The sequence below is a fragment of the Athene noctua genome, chromosome 4 (assembly GCF_965140245.1).
Source record: "Athene noctua chromosome 4, bAthNoc1.hap1.1, whole genome shotgun sequence".
NCBI lineage: Eukaryota > Metazoa > Chordata > Aves > Strigiformes > Strigidae > Athene > Athene noctua.
The window spans coordinates 58,668,647-58,685,295 of record NC_134040.1 but is presented as its reverse complement, the minus strand read 5'-3'; the positions used below and the strand labels follow the sequence as shown (position 1 = coordinate 58,685,295).

Below are 16,649 nucleotides of genomic sequence, written 5' to 3'. Positions count from 1 at the left end.
ACCATTAACTACAAATCAAATGTTTTTTACACACATTATAGTGTGATTTAGTGACTTGGGGTAGTGTGGTATTTGTGGTTAACGTTCTTAGCCTCAATGAGGGTGAAATACTTAGAAGGAAGGAAGGATGGATTTGTAGTTTAAGTATGAAATTGGAAAACAGAAGATCTGTTTCTGATTTGAAGATGGATGATTTGTGGGCAAATCCTTAATTTCTGCTTATGTAAATGGGAGAGTTACAAAAAGTATTGCCTGATTCTGCTGAACCAGAGGATTTAATTCATTAGTATTTGTAGTGTGTTTTAAGACAAGGAGGGAGTTAATATTACAAAAAAATTGACTTGAAAGAAAGTTATTCATTTAATGCCTCCCTCAGAGAAAAGTTACCAGGCAGTAGATTGCACTGAAAGCAGTATCTTTTACTGGTGTGATTATGTTGAATTCTTAGCTACTTAACAATTAAGATAAATTTTAATGTTGTTTCTGTGTGATTTCTGTCGTATCTACTGTACCTACCAGTATCTGTCAGCCTAACAGATCTACCACTTGTATCTTTTCAGCTCTTTTTTCTTAATATTGCCTGTCCAGTCAATACCAGGGAGTATTCCAGAAACTGGTTTTGTTCTGTTGCTTTTTCCCCTCAGGAATGATTATAGCTGCAAAGAGTGTATTAGAAACCTGTATTGAGCCCTGCAGCTGAAGTTTTGAACGCTTGAGACCGCTGGCCACAGTCTACTCCAAGTGAAGTAAAAGTAAGTATTATTGTTCAAGAAGAACTGGTCCCATGCATACAAAAGAGGTTTGTTTCACTAGTGAAAACTTTAAGTAAGCTTCATTTCATTAGAACTGGATTTCCTGTTGTTTACATGCTTTTTTAGTTGGCGTTACTTTAATACCAGTTACCTGTATTGCTCATTACATTGGTGCTTTAATGGAATTTAACACTGCACTGTGTTTCTGAAAAATACAAGTACTGTACTGAGCTGTATATTGAACACGTTCCTGCATGTGTTGTTTGACTGTACTGTGCCAGACGTCACTGTCACACTTGCCATCCCAGAAGCAGCAGTTGTCATCGCCACCTTTACCCTCCCTGCAGCAGAATTAGTAAGCCTCAGTCTTTAGAGCATTTCTTGACTCTCTGCCACCTTATGTCCTGGTTCAGCTAGGATAGAGTCAAGTTTTTCCCCAGCAGAGAGAGAGGGGGAAGGGATCTCCAGCAGGGTTATTCATACCATGCTGACGTCGGGTCCAGGGGCGGAGCCTTTTTACTTTTGCTTCTGGTTTTGGGTTTTGCCATACACGTGGCAGGCTTGCTCCTTGACCATTTAGCGGTATTTCTCTGTATATCTTTTGTCTTGTTCACTGTTATTGCTGTTTATTGTTATTATCATTGCTACTGTTGTTGTTCAGATTGTTCTATCACTCTGTTGTATTAAATTTCTTGTTATTTTAGCCCGGGTTTGTGCCTAACTTCCAGCCCGACCGGCCGCGGGTGGGGGAGGGGCAACGGCAACGTGCTCTCCGTCCCCGGCAGGCTTAAAACCTGCACATTTAAAATTGGCGCCCAACGTGGGGCAGACCCTGACCAGAGTGTGATAGAGCAATCTGTTGGGTGTAATCTTTCTGTTTGTATTTGTGTTTATTTGATAAGAAAATGTTTGCAGTGCTGGCCCATTTGCTTGCGTGGTGGGGCTGGATTAATCCTTATATCCAGTATATAATCCCAGTGGTGGTGTTTGTTATCAGTGGAAAATGTGCAAAGGGTCTTATGTTGTTATACTGGCTATTGAATGCTTATAATGCCTTTCTATCGCTGTGTGTGAGGGATGAGGATGAGCCAGGCCCATCAGGGGAACAGGAGGAAGGACCAGAGGTGACTGTCCGATCTCTGTCCCCGACTGAGCTGCGAGATATGCGGAGAGATTTCGGCCGCCTGGGAGGCGAGCAGATTTGCACCTGGCTGCTCCGATGCTGGGACAATGGAGCCAGTGCCTTTGAGATGGAGGGGAGAGAGGCCAAGCAGCTGGGATCTTTGGCCAAGGATGCTGGCATTGATAGGGAAATAGGGAAGCAGGCTCAAATCCTCAGCCTTTAGAAGCGACTCCTGCTCAGTGTAAGGGAGAGGCACCCCTACAAGGATGATATCTTATGTCAGCTAAGCAAATGGACCAGCATTGAGAAAGGCATCCAGAACCTCAGGGAACTGGCTGTGTTTGAGATGATCTATGGTGATCTGAATAATGAGCAGTCACCCATGGACCCAGATCAGGCCCCTTGCACACACCTGATGTGGCGAAAGTTCCTGAAGAGTGCACCAGGAGCGCACTCAAAAGCATTGGCAATAGTGTCCTGGTGGACAGACGCACCGACTCTGACAGTGGATGGAGTGGTTGGCAAGCTCCGGCAATATGAGGGACATCTCCCTTCATCTCACCATTCCTGGGTCTCAGCTGTGGAGGAACTGTCTCAGAGGGTCCGGAAAGTGGAAGAGGACATGTCCTACATTCCACCTGCACGGGCTAATGTCTCAGCCATTAGAAGTAAACGTTTCCCCACCCAAGAGAAAGGCAGCAGAAGGTACACACCATGAGGCACCCTGTGGTTTTTCCTCTGCGACCATGGAGAAAACATGAGGAGGTGGGATGGACAGCCCACTGCCGCCCTAGCTGCACGAGTAGAGCAGCTGAAAGGGAAGACCATCACAAAAGGGGAGTCCTCCAAGAGGAGCGCAGCTCCAGTGTCCAGTCAGAAATCCCCCAGGCAGAACAGAATGGTGAACGTTATGTCTGACCCTCTTGAGGGGACCAGTAAATCATTCTTGCAAGAAGTGAGTGATGATGAGCAGGATTAGAGGGGCCCTGCCTCCAGCCAGGTGGAGGAAAGGGATAATCGGATTTACTGGACAGTGTGGATCCGATGGCCTTGTGGAGAAGTTTTTGGAAGATAACGGCCACCTGGTCCTTGATACCAACATGAGTAATTCTCTGCTAGCTGCCCCTGTGTAAAGAACTTACTGTTCAATGTTCCCCTCTGGCTTGCCACTGCATAGAGAGCTATTGTTTAGCAAATTCCTTAACTAGAGATATGGAGTGAAGTTGAAACATTGAGTAGGAAGTCCATAGGCTCGTGCTTCTTGCGTGTGCTTCTCGCGTTGTACCAATGAAATATGAGTTATATTATGTGGACAGTAGCTTAGAACCAATCACAGCTTGTTTAGCTGTATGCGATCACGCCTTAATAGTATATAAGATGCTCTGTAGTTAATAAAATTGGATCAAGCTGGCAAACCATGTTGGTGTTATTCTTGATACCCGGGCTTTATCTGTCGACATGGCCTGGCACGTCAGACCCACAAGAGTATAAGGCTTTGGTGGACACTGGCACACAGTGCACCCTGATGCCATCGAGCTACAGCGGGGTTGAATCCATTTGCATCTCTGGAGTGACAGGGGGATCCCAACAGCTGACCATGTTGGAAGCTGAAGTGAGCCTGACTGGGAGGGACTGGCATAAGCACCCCATTGTGACTGGCCCAGATGCCCCGTGCATCCTGGGCATAGACTACCTCAGGAGAGGGTACTTCAAAGACCCAAAAGGGTACCAGGGGGCTTTTGGTGTAGCTGCCCTGGAGGAGGTTGAACAGTTGTCCACCTTACCTGGCCTCTCAGAGGATCCCTCAGTGGTGGGGTGGCTTAAGGTTGAGGAGCAGCGAGTGCCAATTGCTACCAGGACGGTGCACTGGCGGCAGTACCGCACCAACCGAGATTCCCTGGTCTCCATCCATCAGCTGATCCGTCAACTAGAAAGCCAGAAGGTGATCAGCAAAACTCACTCACCCTTCAACAGTCCTATATGGCCAGTGAGAAAGCCTAATGGCGAATGGAGGCTAACTGTGGACTACCGTGGCCTGAATGAAGTTACACCAGCAATGAGTGCTGCAGTGCCGGACATGCTAGAGCTCCAGTATGAACTGGAGTCGAAGGCAGCCAAGTGGTACGCCACAATTGACATTGCTAACGCGTTCTTCTCCATTCCGATAGCGCCAGAGTGCAGGCCACAGTTTGCGTTCACTTGGAGAGGCATCCAGTACACCTGGAATCGATTGCCCCAGGGGTGGAACCAGAGCTCCACCATTTGCCATGGACTGGTCCATACTGCACTGGAGAAAGGTGGGGCCCCAGAACACCTGCAGTACATTAATGACATCATTGTATGGGGGGACACAGCCGAGGAAGTCTTTGAGAAAGGGAAGAAAATCATTGAGATCCTCCTGAAGGCCGGATTTGCCATTAAGCAAAAGAAAGTTAAGGGGCCTGCAAGGGAAATTCAGTTCCTAGGGATAAAATGGAAGATGGGCGTCGCCACATCCCAATGGAGGTGACAAACAAAATAACAGCCATGGCCCCACCAACCTCTAAGAAGGAGACTCAGTCTTTCCTGGGCGCTGTGGGGTTCTGGAGGATGCACATCCCCAACTACAGCCTGATTGTGAGCCCTCTCTACCACGTAACCCATAAGAAGAACGATTTTGAATGGGGCCCTGAGCAACAACAATCCTTTGAACAAATTAAACAGGAGATTGCCCAGGCAGTAGCCCTCGGGCCAGTCCGGGAAGGGCAGGAGGTTAAGAACATGCTCTACACCGCAGCTGGGGAAGATGGCCCTACCTGGAGCCTCTGGCAGAGAGCACCTGGGGAAACCTGAGGCCGACCTCTAGGCTTTTGGAGCCAGGGATACAAAGGTTCTGAAGCTAATTACACACCAACTGAGATGGAGATACTGGCAGCGTACAAAGGAGTTTGGGCTGCCTCAGAAGTGGCCGGCACTGAAACACAGCTCCTCCTGGCACCCCGACTGTCGGTGCTGGGGTGGATGTTCAAAGGAAAGGCCTCCTCCACGCATCATGCAACTGATGCCACATGGAGTAAATGGGTTGCATTGATAACACAATGGGCTCGAATAGGGAACCCCAGCCGCCCAGGGATACTAGAGGTGATTACGAATTGGTCAGAGAGCAAAGATTCCGGGATGTCACCAGAACAGGAGGTGACACGTGCTACGGAGCCCCCACCATATAACGAGCTGCTGATGAGGAGAAGTGATATGCTCTGTTCACTGATGGGTCTTGTCGCATTGTGGGAAAACATCAATGATGGAAGGTTGCTGTATGGAGTCCTACATGACGGGTCACTGAAGCTGCTGAGGGACAGGGTGAATCCAGCCAGTTCGCAGAGGTGAAAGCCGTTCAGCTGGCTTTGGATATTGCTGAGCGGGAAAAGTGGCCAAGGCTCTACCTCTACACTGACTCGTGGGCAGTGGCGAATACCCTGTGGAAATGGCTGCAGCAATGGAAGCAGAACAACTGGCAACGTAAGGGTAAAACCGTCTGGGCCGCTGAAGTATGGCAGGACATTGCAGCCCGTGTGGAAAACCTCGTTGTGAAGGTGCGCCATGTGGATGCCCATGTACCCAAGAGTCGGGCCACTGATGAACATCGACACAACCAGCAGGCAGACCAAGCTGCTAAGATTAGAGTGGCTCAGGTGGACTTGGACTGGCAGCGCAAAGGCGAACTGTTCATAGCCCAGTGGGCCCACGAGACTTTGGGCCACCAAGGTAGAGATGCAACATACAGGTGGGCTCGAGATCGAGGGGTGGACCTTACTATTGACACCACTGCAGAGATCATCCACGGATGTGAGACATGTGCTACAATCAAACATGCCAAGCGGGTGAAGCCCCAGAGAAATGGAGAGCGATGGCTGAAATATAGATATGGAGAGGCCTGGCAGATCGACTACATCACACTGCCACAGACCCGCCACAGGAAGCGCCACGTGCTCACAATGGTGGAAGTAACCACTGGATGGCTTGAAGCTTGCCCAGAACACCATCCTGGGCCTTGAAACCCAAGTCCTGTGGCGACACGGCACCCCAGAGAGAATTGAGTCAGACAACGGGACCCACTTCCGAAACAACCTCATAAGTGCCTGGGCAGAAGAACACGGCATTGAGTGGGTCTACCATATCCCCTACCACGCACCAGCCTCTGGGAAGATCGAGCGCTACAATGGACTGTTAAAAACCACATTGAAAGCGTTGGGAGGTGGGACCCTCAAAGACTGGGACATGCATCTAGCAAAGGCCACCTGGCTAGTCAACACAAGAGGATCTGCCCGTCGAGCTAGCCCAGCTCAGTCGAAACCTCCACGTGCTGTAGATGGGGATAAAGTCCCTGTGGTGCGCATGAGGAATATATTGGGGAAAATGGTCTGGTTTAGTCCTGCGCCAGGCAAAGGCAAAGGCAAACCCATCCACGGGATTGCTTTTGCCCAAGGACCTGGGTGCACCTGGTGGGTGATGCAGGACAATGGAGAGGTCCGATGCGTACCACAGGGGGACTTGATTCTGGGTGAGAACATGCCGTGAATTATGCTGTGCCTATGTAAATTATTACTTTGCTATTGTTAACTGCTAGATGGCACCTGGACATGACGCAGATGGTATAGAATAAAGGGGTGGATTATGTCTTGATTCAGCTAGGATAGAGTCAAGTTTTTCCCCAGCAGAGAGAGAGGGGGAAGGGATCTCCAGCCGGGTTATTCATACCATGCTGACGTCAGGTCCAGGGGTGGAGCCTTTTTACTTTCGCTTCTGGTTTGGGGTTTTGCCATACACGTGGCAGGCTTGCTCCTTGACCATTTAGCGGTATTTGTCTGTATATCTTTTGTCTTGTTCACTGTTATTGCTGTTTATTGTTATTATCGTTGCTACTGTTGTTGTTCAGATTGTTCTATCACTCTGTTGTATTAAATTAGCCCGGGTTTGTGCCTAACTTCCAGCCCGACCGGCCGCAGGTGGGGGAGGGGCAACGGCAACGTGCTCTCCATCCCCGGCAGGCTTAAAACCTGCACACCTTATCACCAAAATTCAGTTTTGTGTGTAGTCAGATATGCCTTTATTCACTTACGGTGTAGAATACAGCAATAGAATATATACCTAGGGCTTCATCACCTGGGAAATTAGAACCTAATGGGCTCTCTAGTGGCAGAGGTAACTGCAAGTATTTTAAACTCTTCCTTTGCTCTCAACATAGAGTATCTTAACAAGCTTAGGGCCTTGATTTTCTTAGAAGGATCTCGACCTGAGGTCAATATATCCATGAGACTGAAAGTGAGAAAAGGATCAGGGCTCATAGTGTGGCTTCTTTGGTACAAGGTACATAAAGGTCTTTATGGGGGAATGGAGAAGAGGAAGATAAGCATGGTGGGAGGGGTCCCTATGCTTGCATAAAATAAACACCTTTTCAGGCAAAATTTACATTCCTATTTGCAATTGCTGCATGCGGTTTGACTTTTTAATACACAAGGACACAGCATTGCTGTTCAAAATACTATGTCTTCCTCTGTGTTTCTACTTCACTGTTGCTAATTTGTAGCTAAAAACTTGACTTATCATGTTGCACTCAGCCAAGTATCTTTGAAAAAGCTTCCTTGGACACTTGTTCTTTTGTCCATGCTCCACTTCATACTCTGCTTGATAGCTGGGTATGTGCTAGTCATCCGAGTGCTTGATGCACAGCTGCTGGACTTTTATTGATAATGTCTTGCTGAACATCAGGTCAGCTCACCTTATGGCTTTGACATTTGTCAAGCTTTCATACCGCTTCACTAACATAAGGCATGGAAGTGCTTCTGGTAATACTTCCAACAACAACTCCATTTCCATCTTCTATATATTGACCTTGATGCATGCCCACACAGCAGTGTGGTATGGAAGACAGCTTTATACACCTTTAACTTGTCAAGAGATTTGATTCTTTGCCAGCTCACCCAGTAATCCTTCTAGGGTTCTGGATATGAGAAACAAACTCATTAAGAAAATTCCACTGGCATTGATAAAGCATTGTCAAAATAGATGAGTTCATAAACAACTGGATGTTCAGTCTCATTGATGGGTATGGAAGTGCAGTATGTGATCTTTCAGTGGCTGGTTAACTGTTTTTTCAGGCTGATATTCCAAAACAAATTGTAAAGGCAGCAGAAGTTAACCAAGAGCAGACAATCTTAATTGGAGTAGGCACCATGTCTGACCAACACACTAGTATTAACATACAAGAGTGCCAAACAGGCTGCTGAGGAAATGTTAAATACTGGGTGCAGTCTGGAGAGATTGAATGACCTTACTATCATTTGTGAGTATGCTTTAAAGTAGTGTGTGCTTTAAAGTTGCTGTGTACATAAGTACCACTGTGCAGCATTGCATGAAAAGAATTGATTTTATGGAATCTCCCTCTGGACATTAGAGCGAAAGTGTCAGGTTGCCCTAGTCGTTCAAATGTTGCTTTTGGCACCTGTCCTGGACTTGATGGTAGTGTAATTTGTGGATGCTTTTTTTCCTACAAGCTGGAGAGATGCAGGCAGATGCTGTTACCAGAAAGAAGTCCCTGTGGTTTCACAAAGAGGATTTCTCCCCTTTTGCCCATAAAATCTTGACAGTGACTTAATTCTGTGCTGTCTGTTATCACATATCGTACATCCAAGTGGGAAAAAAAAAAAAAAGTAATCAGTCAAGAGCTGGAAATCAGTTCTATATTTCAACAAGAATCTAATCCGAGCTAGATGCTCTCCTTTCTTTCTCAAATGCCACCATGTTGTTGTCTTCACTGTGTAGCTATGAGCTTCTCATGTGAATGAAAGGAACCAGGTTTGGTCCTCAGTGCAGTTTTTATATCTGTCAGAGCCCTGTAAGGGGGCTTGCTTATTGTCTAAGCATAGGTAATGAGCACCTTGCAGAGTCATCACCTTGTAGCTTTCACAGTTGTTTTTTCTCTGTGTCTGAAAAGCGCTGGGTTGAGTCTGTGGACAAAAAGCATACCATGGGGAACACACACTCCTGAAAAGGTCACAAAAAGAGGGGAAAGAATGTTGGAAGGGGCTTTCTGCTGCAAACTCGAGCAGTAAAACCACTCTGGGGAAGGGTGTAATTTTTTGAAGTGTCCCTGGCACAATTTGTATTTTATGTAAAAAGTAGTTAGATTTGTGTATTGTTGCTTGAATTATCTGTGAAGCGTTTTGAAGGTGGAAAATGTTTTGTACGTAACTACCAGCTCAAATCTAAAGCCTGAAATCGTATTTGGCATCCAAATTCTCCCTAAAGGGGTTTGGCTTTGTATTATGGCACAGCCCAGAAGATCTTTGTTTTCTGCTTCTAAGCTGCAGCCAGACCCTTGTAAGAACAGCTGATGAGCTTTAGCCTTTATTTAGGCTCAAATCAAAACCAATGCTGCAGCCTAGTCCAAGTTGTTGGCCCCATCTGTCCATAATCAGAGGGATCTCATGGCAGCTCTGACCTGAAATTGGTGACAGGCTGTTATTAGAAGTGTCCCTTGGTAAATCCCAAGAGCTGTAGATCATAGAAACAGAACAAAAATAACTGCTGTATTTGAGCACGTTAATGTGGAGCGCAGAGTCGCTGTTGGTAGCGGTGCTAGGATGTCGTTACATGCTGTGTGGGTAATATTTAAACTTGTCACTTTTTTCTTCTGGACAAGGGCTGAGACACCTTATGTCACACCTGCCAACATCTGAGAGCTATTAATAGGATGTTTGAGCCAGAAAAAACACATGCACGAAAACTTGTATTCTGGGGGAAGTTTGGCTGGCAAAAGAAGGCCAATGTGGGCTTTGCTGGCACAGAGGAGTGGGTGGCCATGCTACTTCATGAGATCCAAGCTGGAATAGTTTATAAAAACAAAGCGCGCCCTTCTCCCTGTCCTCAGACTGCGGTTTTTGTCTCGCTCGGCCCCTGTGAGGAGGAGTTGGGGCTCCTTCCCCCGGGCCCCTCCACCCGGTCCGGTCCGCGGGCCGCCAGGTGCCCCCGGGCGGGGAGGCGGGCGGGCGGCCCGGCCGCGGGCGCCTCTGCCGGGGACGGGCGGCGCTGCCGCTCCCCGCCCAGCGCCTCCCCCGCCCGGCAGCGAGGCGGGCGGGCAGAGGGCGAGGGGCTCGCCGCCGCTCCGGAGCTGTGGCAGCGCAGCCGGCCTCGGCGGCAGCCGGACCTGCCCCCTCCGCCGCCCCGCAGCCCGCTTTCCAGCCCGGCGGTGTGGGGAGCGCCTCGGCCGCCGCTGCCCACCCCGGGCCGCCGCGGCGGGAGAGCCCCGCCGGCCATGGAGCTCTCCCTGCGGCTGCTCCTGGCGTCCTGCCTCTCCCTAGGGGCGGCCGGAGAGTTTGACAGAAGGTAGGCGCCGGCTTCCGCTGGGGGAGCGGCGGTGGTCGGGGGCCGGCCGCGCGGGGCAGTCGGCGTTTCCTCGGGCGGGTCGGAGCCTCCGCGGGGAGAACGGAGGGAGCCCGGGCTGGCCCCGGGCGGGCGGGCGGGGGGCTTCGGCACCTGTAACGGCCCGCGGGCTCCTAACTGCCACCGGACCGCCGGGGCGCGAAATGGCGGCGGGGGGCTCGTTACCGGCCCCCGGGGCTGCCTCCCGGCGAGGGGGGGGCGGCCGCAGCCCTCAGCGGGATTGTCTCTCTCGCCCCCGCCAGCCGAGCTGAGGTGCCCGGGGGCCCGGGCGGGCGGCTGAGGGGCCCGGCCCCCGCGGCGCGGCGGGACCCGCTGCCAGCCGGTGCCGCTCCCGGGGCTCTCCGGACGGGCTCGCTGGGCCCCGTCCCGCCGGCCTTGGCCCGCACTAAGCGAGTGCCGGGCATTGCTCGGCGAGCTCGGTGCGGGCTTCGGTGTAAAAAGTTTATTGCTCTGGCAGGGTTGCGTCCTGCAAGAATTAAAAACAAAGCACTTCGCGTGCTGTAAAAATAAAATTAATTTATTGACGCCTCGAGGCGCTTGAAACAGAATACGGTGAAGATTGCAACTCAAGTTTTAACATGAATCAAGGTGAAGACGAGTGCTCGGAGAGCGTGTGCCTCGTGGTTGTGCTGAGCCGTGTCAGGTGTAGTGAGCGGCTGGGCGGCGACTTGGGGAACCCTTCGTGGGGGCTGCAAGGAGCGGGCTGCCCGGAGCGACTGTTCTGTCTGCCTGTAAATCGGCCAGCGTGATCCCCTCTCCAAGGATTTCTTCTTAGGATTTGTTCAAATGCAACGTTCAGATGATTTCAGCTTCTCATTAAAAAAACATTAACGATTTATGTCGATGTTTTGTAATTGCTTGAGACTGTGGTATCTTTTTCCTTGGAACAAGGGAAGACTACAGCTCTCTGTATTTAATTTCTGTTTAACAGTTCAGGAAGCTTTCGTTTTGATTTTTTTTCCCCTTTAATGTTTTAGTGAAAAAATTTGGCCATATACTGTGAAATAACCCAATGCTGAAACTTTATGATGCCGGTTTATTCCACGCTAATAAATTCTGTTTCCAACTTCTGTAATTATTCAATACTAGCCTGGGAGTGGCAGCACTGAGCACATTGCAAAGCATGTCAGTTTTTTCAGGCTTTAATAAAGTTTCGCTAATTATCTTTTTCCCTCTTCACCTATAGTCATTTACATTTTCTGAACTGAACAAAGTATTAATGATAGAAATATCCTAGACTCAGCTTAGAGCAGTTACTAATAAAAGAAAAAAAAAAGATATGTGTCTCCATGCAAGAGAGGTTTTTGCTGGTCTTTGTCTTTCGTTTTTCTTAATCTTGAATAATTTTATCTACTTTCAGAATGTTTCACCAGATTTTTTTGAACTGTCTTGTTCAGGTGGCCCAGACAAATAATCTCCTCCACAGGACTGTGTCGATTTGGAAGTAGAATTGACTGCTGCTGGGGCTGGGCCCGATTGTCTTGGGGACAATGCCAACGTGAGTATCATTGCTGCTGGGGCTTCTAGTCACTTGTAGAAAAGGCTTGTACGCACCTAGTCACATCTTTCACATGTTCACACACATTCTTACAATGCAAGGCGTAGGCTTTTGCACGTGTGAGTCTGACTTACTTAGAAGGATGTTGTCACATTAAAATTCTGTCTATTATTAACAGGGCTAAAAATGATTGCAATCAAGTAAGGTAGACTTTAGTTAGGGCAATGAGCATTTGGGAATTTCTGTTTGGTTTCCACTTCATTTCATGCTCTGGTCTAATAGCCTGACATAACACTATACTGTGTCATGTTACAAGCCCTGCAGGCTGAGAATATTTGCATCCAAGAAGGAAACCCAAATTATTGGTATTTCTCTTAGAAAGTCGACGGAAATGTTCCAGTTAGTATTAAGTTCAAACATTCTTTCAGTAACCCCAAACTAAGGGAATAAATCTGCCTGACAGCATCCTTTTAGTGGGTCACACATGGAGAGAAACTTCTCTGAGATTCCCACATCTATCTAGAATCTTTGATATTGCAGGATAACCAAGTAGATAAGCATCATTAACTACATCTTCAAAATGTATTCTGTGGTGGCAGCTAGCACTGTGTAGAAGTTGTTAGGAGTGTCATAGAGACCTCAGCTTGTTAAAATTACAGCCTTTGATATTGGAAACACTCACTCATGTTTCTAACAGTGCATACATGAGTGATATCCCCTAAGTTTTTGCAGGAGTGAATCTATAAATACTGTTACTCATTTTTAAAAATTAAAATACAAATATTTGTAAACTAGATAATTTTCTGATAAGCCATTCTAAAAGTAAACCAGGTATTAAATACTGTAAGTTGCTTAGTCTGCAGGGCTGTGGCTGTAGGTGGCAAATATTAAGAAAAATATAGAAATAGCATTAGCAATGCAACTATAGACTCCCAGCAAAGGTTTTGTTCAAATGTGTAAACAGCAAGACAGGCTTATTCTTTCCCAAGCGTGTTAAAAGCCCACAATGTTTAATAGTATGTAAAATGACTGGTAAATAAGCTATAGAAAGTACTTCTGGAACTTAATATAACTTCCCTGATACTGTTTTTTGTTACAGAGTTATCAGCCTGATACCTCTCAAGCCATACCATGAATCATTTTGATTTTTAGGGCTCTAACTAGTAACAAGTAGTCTTTCCCTTAAGCTGAATGTTTATTGAGAAGGAAGGTGAATGTGAAATAGGTTGATTGAGGCTACTCCAGAGATGATAGAATCTATGTCCTTCTTTCATAATGCAATTTTATTTGAAAATCATTGAGATTTAAATGTTTGAGGCTACGAAGCCTTAACTGGCAAGTATCAATAATTCACGTTGTTTAAGAAAAATCAACCAAAAACAAAACGAGAAAACCTCAAACACTAAAAGTGCTTCACTGTGGCCCTTTTCTTAGACAAGTCATCTCCTGTGTTGTGACCATAAATAGCAGCTTATGTCTAGGTGGAAGTCAGTTTCTTACTATTACCAAGTCTGATTTGGGGTTGCATTTTTATGATCTCGGGAGACAGGAATAGCATAAAGTGGTGCTGTCAAAAGATTCATAAGTGAAAGTTGAAAATGAGTCAAAAATAATACTACACAGAAAGTATTTTTTATTTTTTACTCTGAATTTTGTCAGTAAGGTCATTTGTAGTGCCATCTTTTTCAGATGCCATAAATGGTCTTCTTTTAAGGCTAAAGCTAGGTGAATTCTCACTGCCTTCCACTGAATTTTAGTCCATTATTCACAGATTTGTTCTCTATGGACATTTCCAAGAAGTGCAGAGATGGATTTTATGTGGTCATCTCCAGTAGTTGGGACCAGACTTTCCAAAGAATACAATTATCACTTTGGTGTCTAAATGCATTTTTCCCCCCTTTTTTTCCCACACCAGGTACTAATAATTCTTGAACTGCTGCTTCAGAAGAGTCACAGATATTTGGGTGAAGACCTTATTTAAAAACTTAGCACCACCTCCTCTTTTTTTTAAGTGGGAGCCAAATTTTTAGCAAAATAAAGCAAGAAAATCTGCCCCAGTTGTGGGTGGTGAAAATTCCAGTCATATCAGAGAGTGGGAGATTACACAAAATGAAAGTGAATCTTTCTAGTGTTTGCAGCCAAACAGAAAAACTGTAGTCAACCCTCCACCTTGGGAATGTGGCATTCAGTATGAAGGATTAACCTGGCACAGAAAACAGCATTCCTGGCCTCAAAGGAAAACTTGGGGTTTTGCTGTACAAAGGGATATTGCTGAGAAATTTCCAAAAAGCCAAATACACAATTATTTCTCCTGCTTTCTCTTTGGAGAAAGGCAAACCTCTTATTTCCATCCCTGAAATGAGTGGCATAAATACATGTCAGACTTTTGCTACTAGGTGTACATTTTCTTTGTAATTTTTAGAAGAAATTGTGTTTGCACAATGAAAGCAAGTATAGAGTCAGGGTTAAAAGTTAGTAGTGAGACCCACTTTACAAATGAGTCCAAAAATCAAGCTGTAAATATTCATGCAATAATGCTGAGCTCTTTATTAGTGAGATTGAACTGGTTTTCTCAAACTAGTTTGAGCCATCCTTGGTATGCCTGCAAATGCTACAGCACCTTTGGACTCTCACCTGCTTACTCATGCATAATTTACTATGTAGGCACTAATTACCTCTGAATTTATCTTTCTAACAACAAATGTAAGGTGAGAGCCATGCTGGAGCCAGAACGTAGCAAGAATATAGGCTCCAAATCATGATACAGTTGTCTCCATTTACAGAGATCTCTGAACCATGGTGAGCCATGGGAAAGTGATCGCTGACAGACCTGGATACATTTTCTGCTGTCCAGCTGAGCTATTCCACTTAACACGTTTGGGCGTGACTTCTGCCCATAGCTATTGAGAAAAAAATGTGCTTGTTTAAACAAACTGTGTGATTTAGGGTAATGGTTTAAGCCTGTCTATGTCAGTGCTAACAGGGTAGGAGTGCGGCACAGCTGACAAGCGGTAACTCAGTGCTCCTGATCTTCCATCGGTAATCCAGCCATACAGTTGCAAATGGAAACTGTGTTAGCTAAACTAGCTTTGGTGAAATGTGGAGTCATTCCTTTTATGTCCCTTTGATTGACAATAGAGTGCACATAGAACATAATTGTGCTTACTGCTGCTTCGTAACGCAAGTCAGCATAACTCAGTTTTGCTTTTACAAACATGTAGGAAGAAGTTGAAATCCAGCCCTCCTTTAATTCACACACTTCCTTTAAAACATCCTCTGACTCTTATTAATAAATTACGCTGATTAAGACTAGTACATATAAGGATGTGCATATAGGTCTGATCTGTCTGTAAACTTGCTTCCAAAACCTGTGTCAGTTGTAACAACTCAGAGAGTAGAAATAGTCTCTCTTCAGTGACATGAAATTGTCTTCCCAAATGCCCTTTCCAATTCCAGCAAATGTACTTAGAAGGTGCCCCTCCTACTGAAATAATTGAAAACTTTGAAACGGGTTGGACTTTTTTTCTTTCTTGCAGTTTATGAGCACCAAAGTGAGGTTTATGTTTAGGCAACTAGATCCATTTTGAGATTGATAGAAATATAACCATATTTTCAAAGGTGCTGAACACACGTAACTCAAATGCACTGGCGTTTCTTTGTCCTTCTAAACTGAAAATCCATCCACACTTATTTAGTGGCCTAATCTAGATTTAGAACTGTGACTATATTCCATCACTAACATAACTAAGTCGCTTTTCTGAGGTTTTGATCTGGTATATAAACCAGGTCTATTAGCTTATTAGTTAAACCTGGTGTGTAAAAAGGCTAATTTGGATGCAGCAGAAATGTTTAAGCAACAACTCTTAGTTCATGTGAAGTAACCTCATCATCGGTGGAGTTGATCCTTTACACTGATGGACCCACAGCACCAGTAATATTCCTGTTGAAATTAGCAAAGAAGTTGCATGTTGTTACCCAGCCTGTGGGATTTACCTGTACCTTAATAAGTAGTAGTTGGAGTAGTAGCTCTAAGTGGGAATAATCATACAAAAGCCTACTTCTGTGAAAAGTGGTATGTTGATAAAGTACCTGATGAGATGTGTGTAAAAATAGTGCTGTTGTCTTGCATTTTTATGTGTTATTGTGTACACAGCAAAACTATAACCCAGAGCAAAAGTGAGAGCAGAAAGAATTTCTTCTGGATTTCTTCTCTCAGAGTAGGGAGTTTTGACTTCCTGTGATAGAGTGTTTTTGGTGAGAGGAGATAGCAACTACATTTTTAATTCATAGCTCTTTTTGCATTGTAAGGCTACACTCGGCAACTGTGATACTGAATGTGTTGTCCTAGCTCAAAACCCATTCAATGGTTTTTAAAGCATACAGGGAAAACCAAGTTGAGGCATGCATCATTGCATGCATCTTGCACACTTTCACTTTTCTGTGTGCCAACGGAAAAAATTTGCCTTATGAAGTTGATTCAAATTTTTTTTTTTTTTTTAACGTGGTATTCAGCATTAATTTTCATGGTTTGAAATGCCTGGGGGAAGAGAATTTCTAGCAGTGGTAGGGCTGGAGCTCAGTTCTTTGGGCTGGGTGAGAAATGTCAACTACAGAAGAGAAAACAGTTGTGTCCATTCCTGTATTCTAGCTACTGTAGTCTAGGAGACCTGCTGAAGCCTGTCATCTCATCTCCCTAATATGATCATTGTGACAGTATTCTGCAGGGATAATTGTCTTCCTGAGTGTTTCTCAAGCAAAGGATAATCTGGGCTTTGTCTCGGTGTCTCTGCTAGGTCAGAGGTAGGCCAAGCAGCGGAGGAAAATCCTTGGAACTGCTGCTGACTGACCCTTCCTG

At 45.9% G+C, this 16,649-nt stretch overlaps 1 protein-coding gene across 8 annotated transcripts in view; it reads left to right on the top strand.

The window, feature by feature from the left end:
* Positions 1 to 9,983: 9,983 nt before the first annotated feature.
* Positions 9,984 to 16,649, top strand: part of NPNT (nephronectin) — a 54,472-nt gene continuing 47,806 nt past the window's right edge. For all 8 annotated transcript variants that reach the window (XM_074905495.1, XM_074905492.1, XM_074905488.1 and 5 more), the window contains exons 1-2: positions 9,984 to 10,239; positions 11,694 to 11,794. In XM_074905495.1, coding sequence (XP_074761596.1) covers positions 10,169 to 10,239; positions 11,694 to 11,794 — 172 coding nt within the window. In that variant the 5' untranslated portion in view covers positions 9,984 to 10,168. The remainder of the gene's footprint in view (positions 10,240 to 11,693; positions 11,795 to 16,649) is intronic.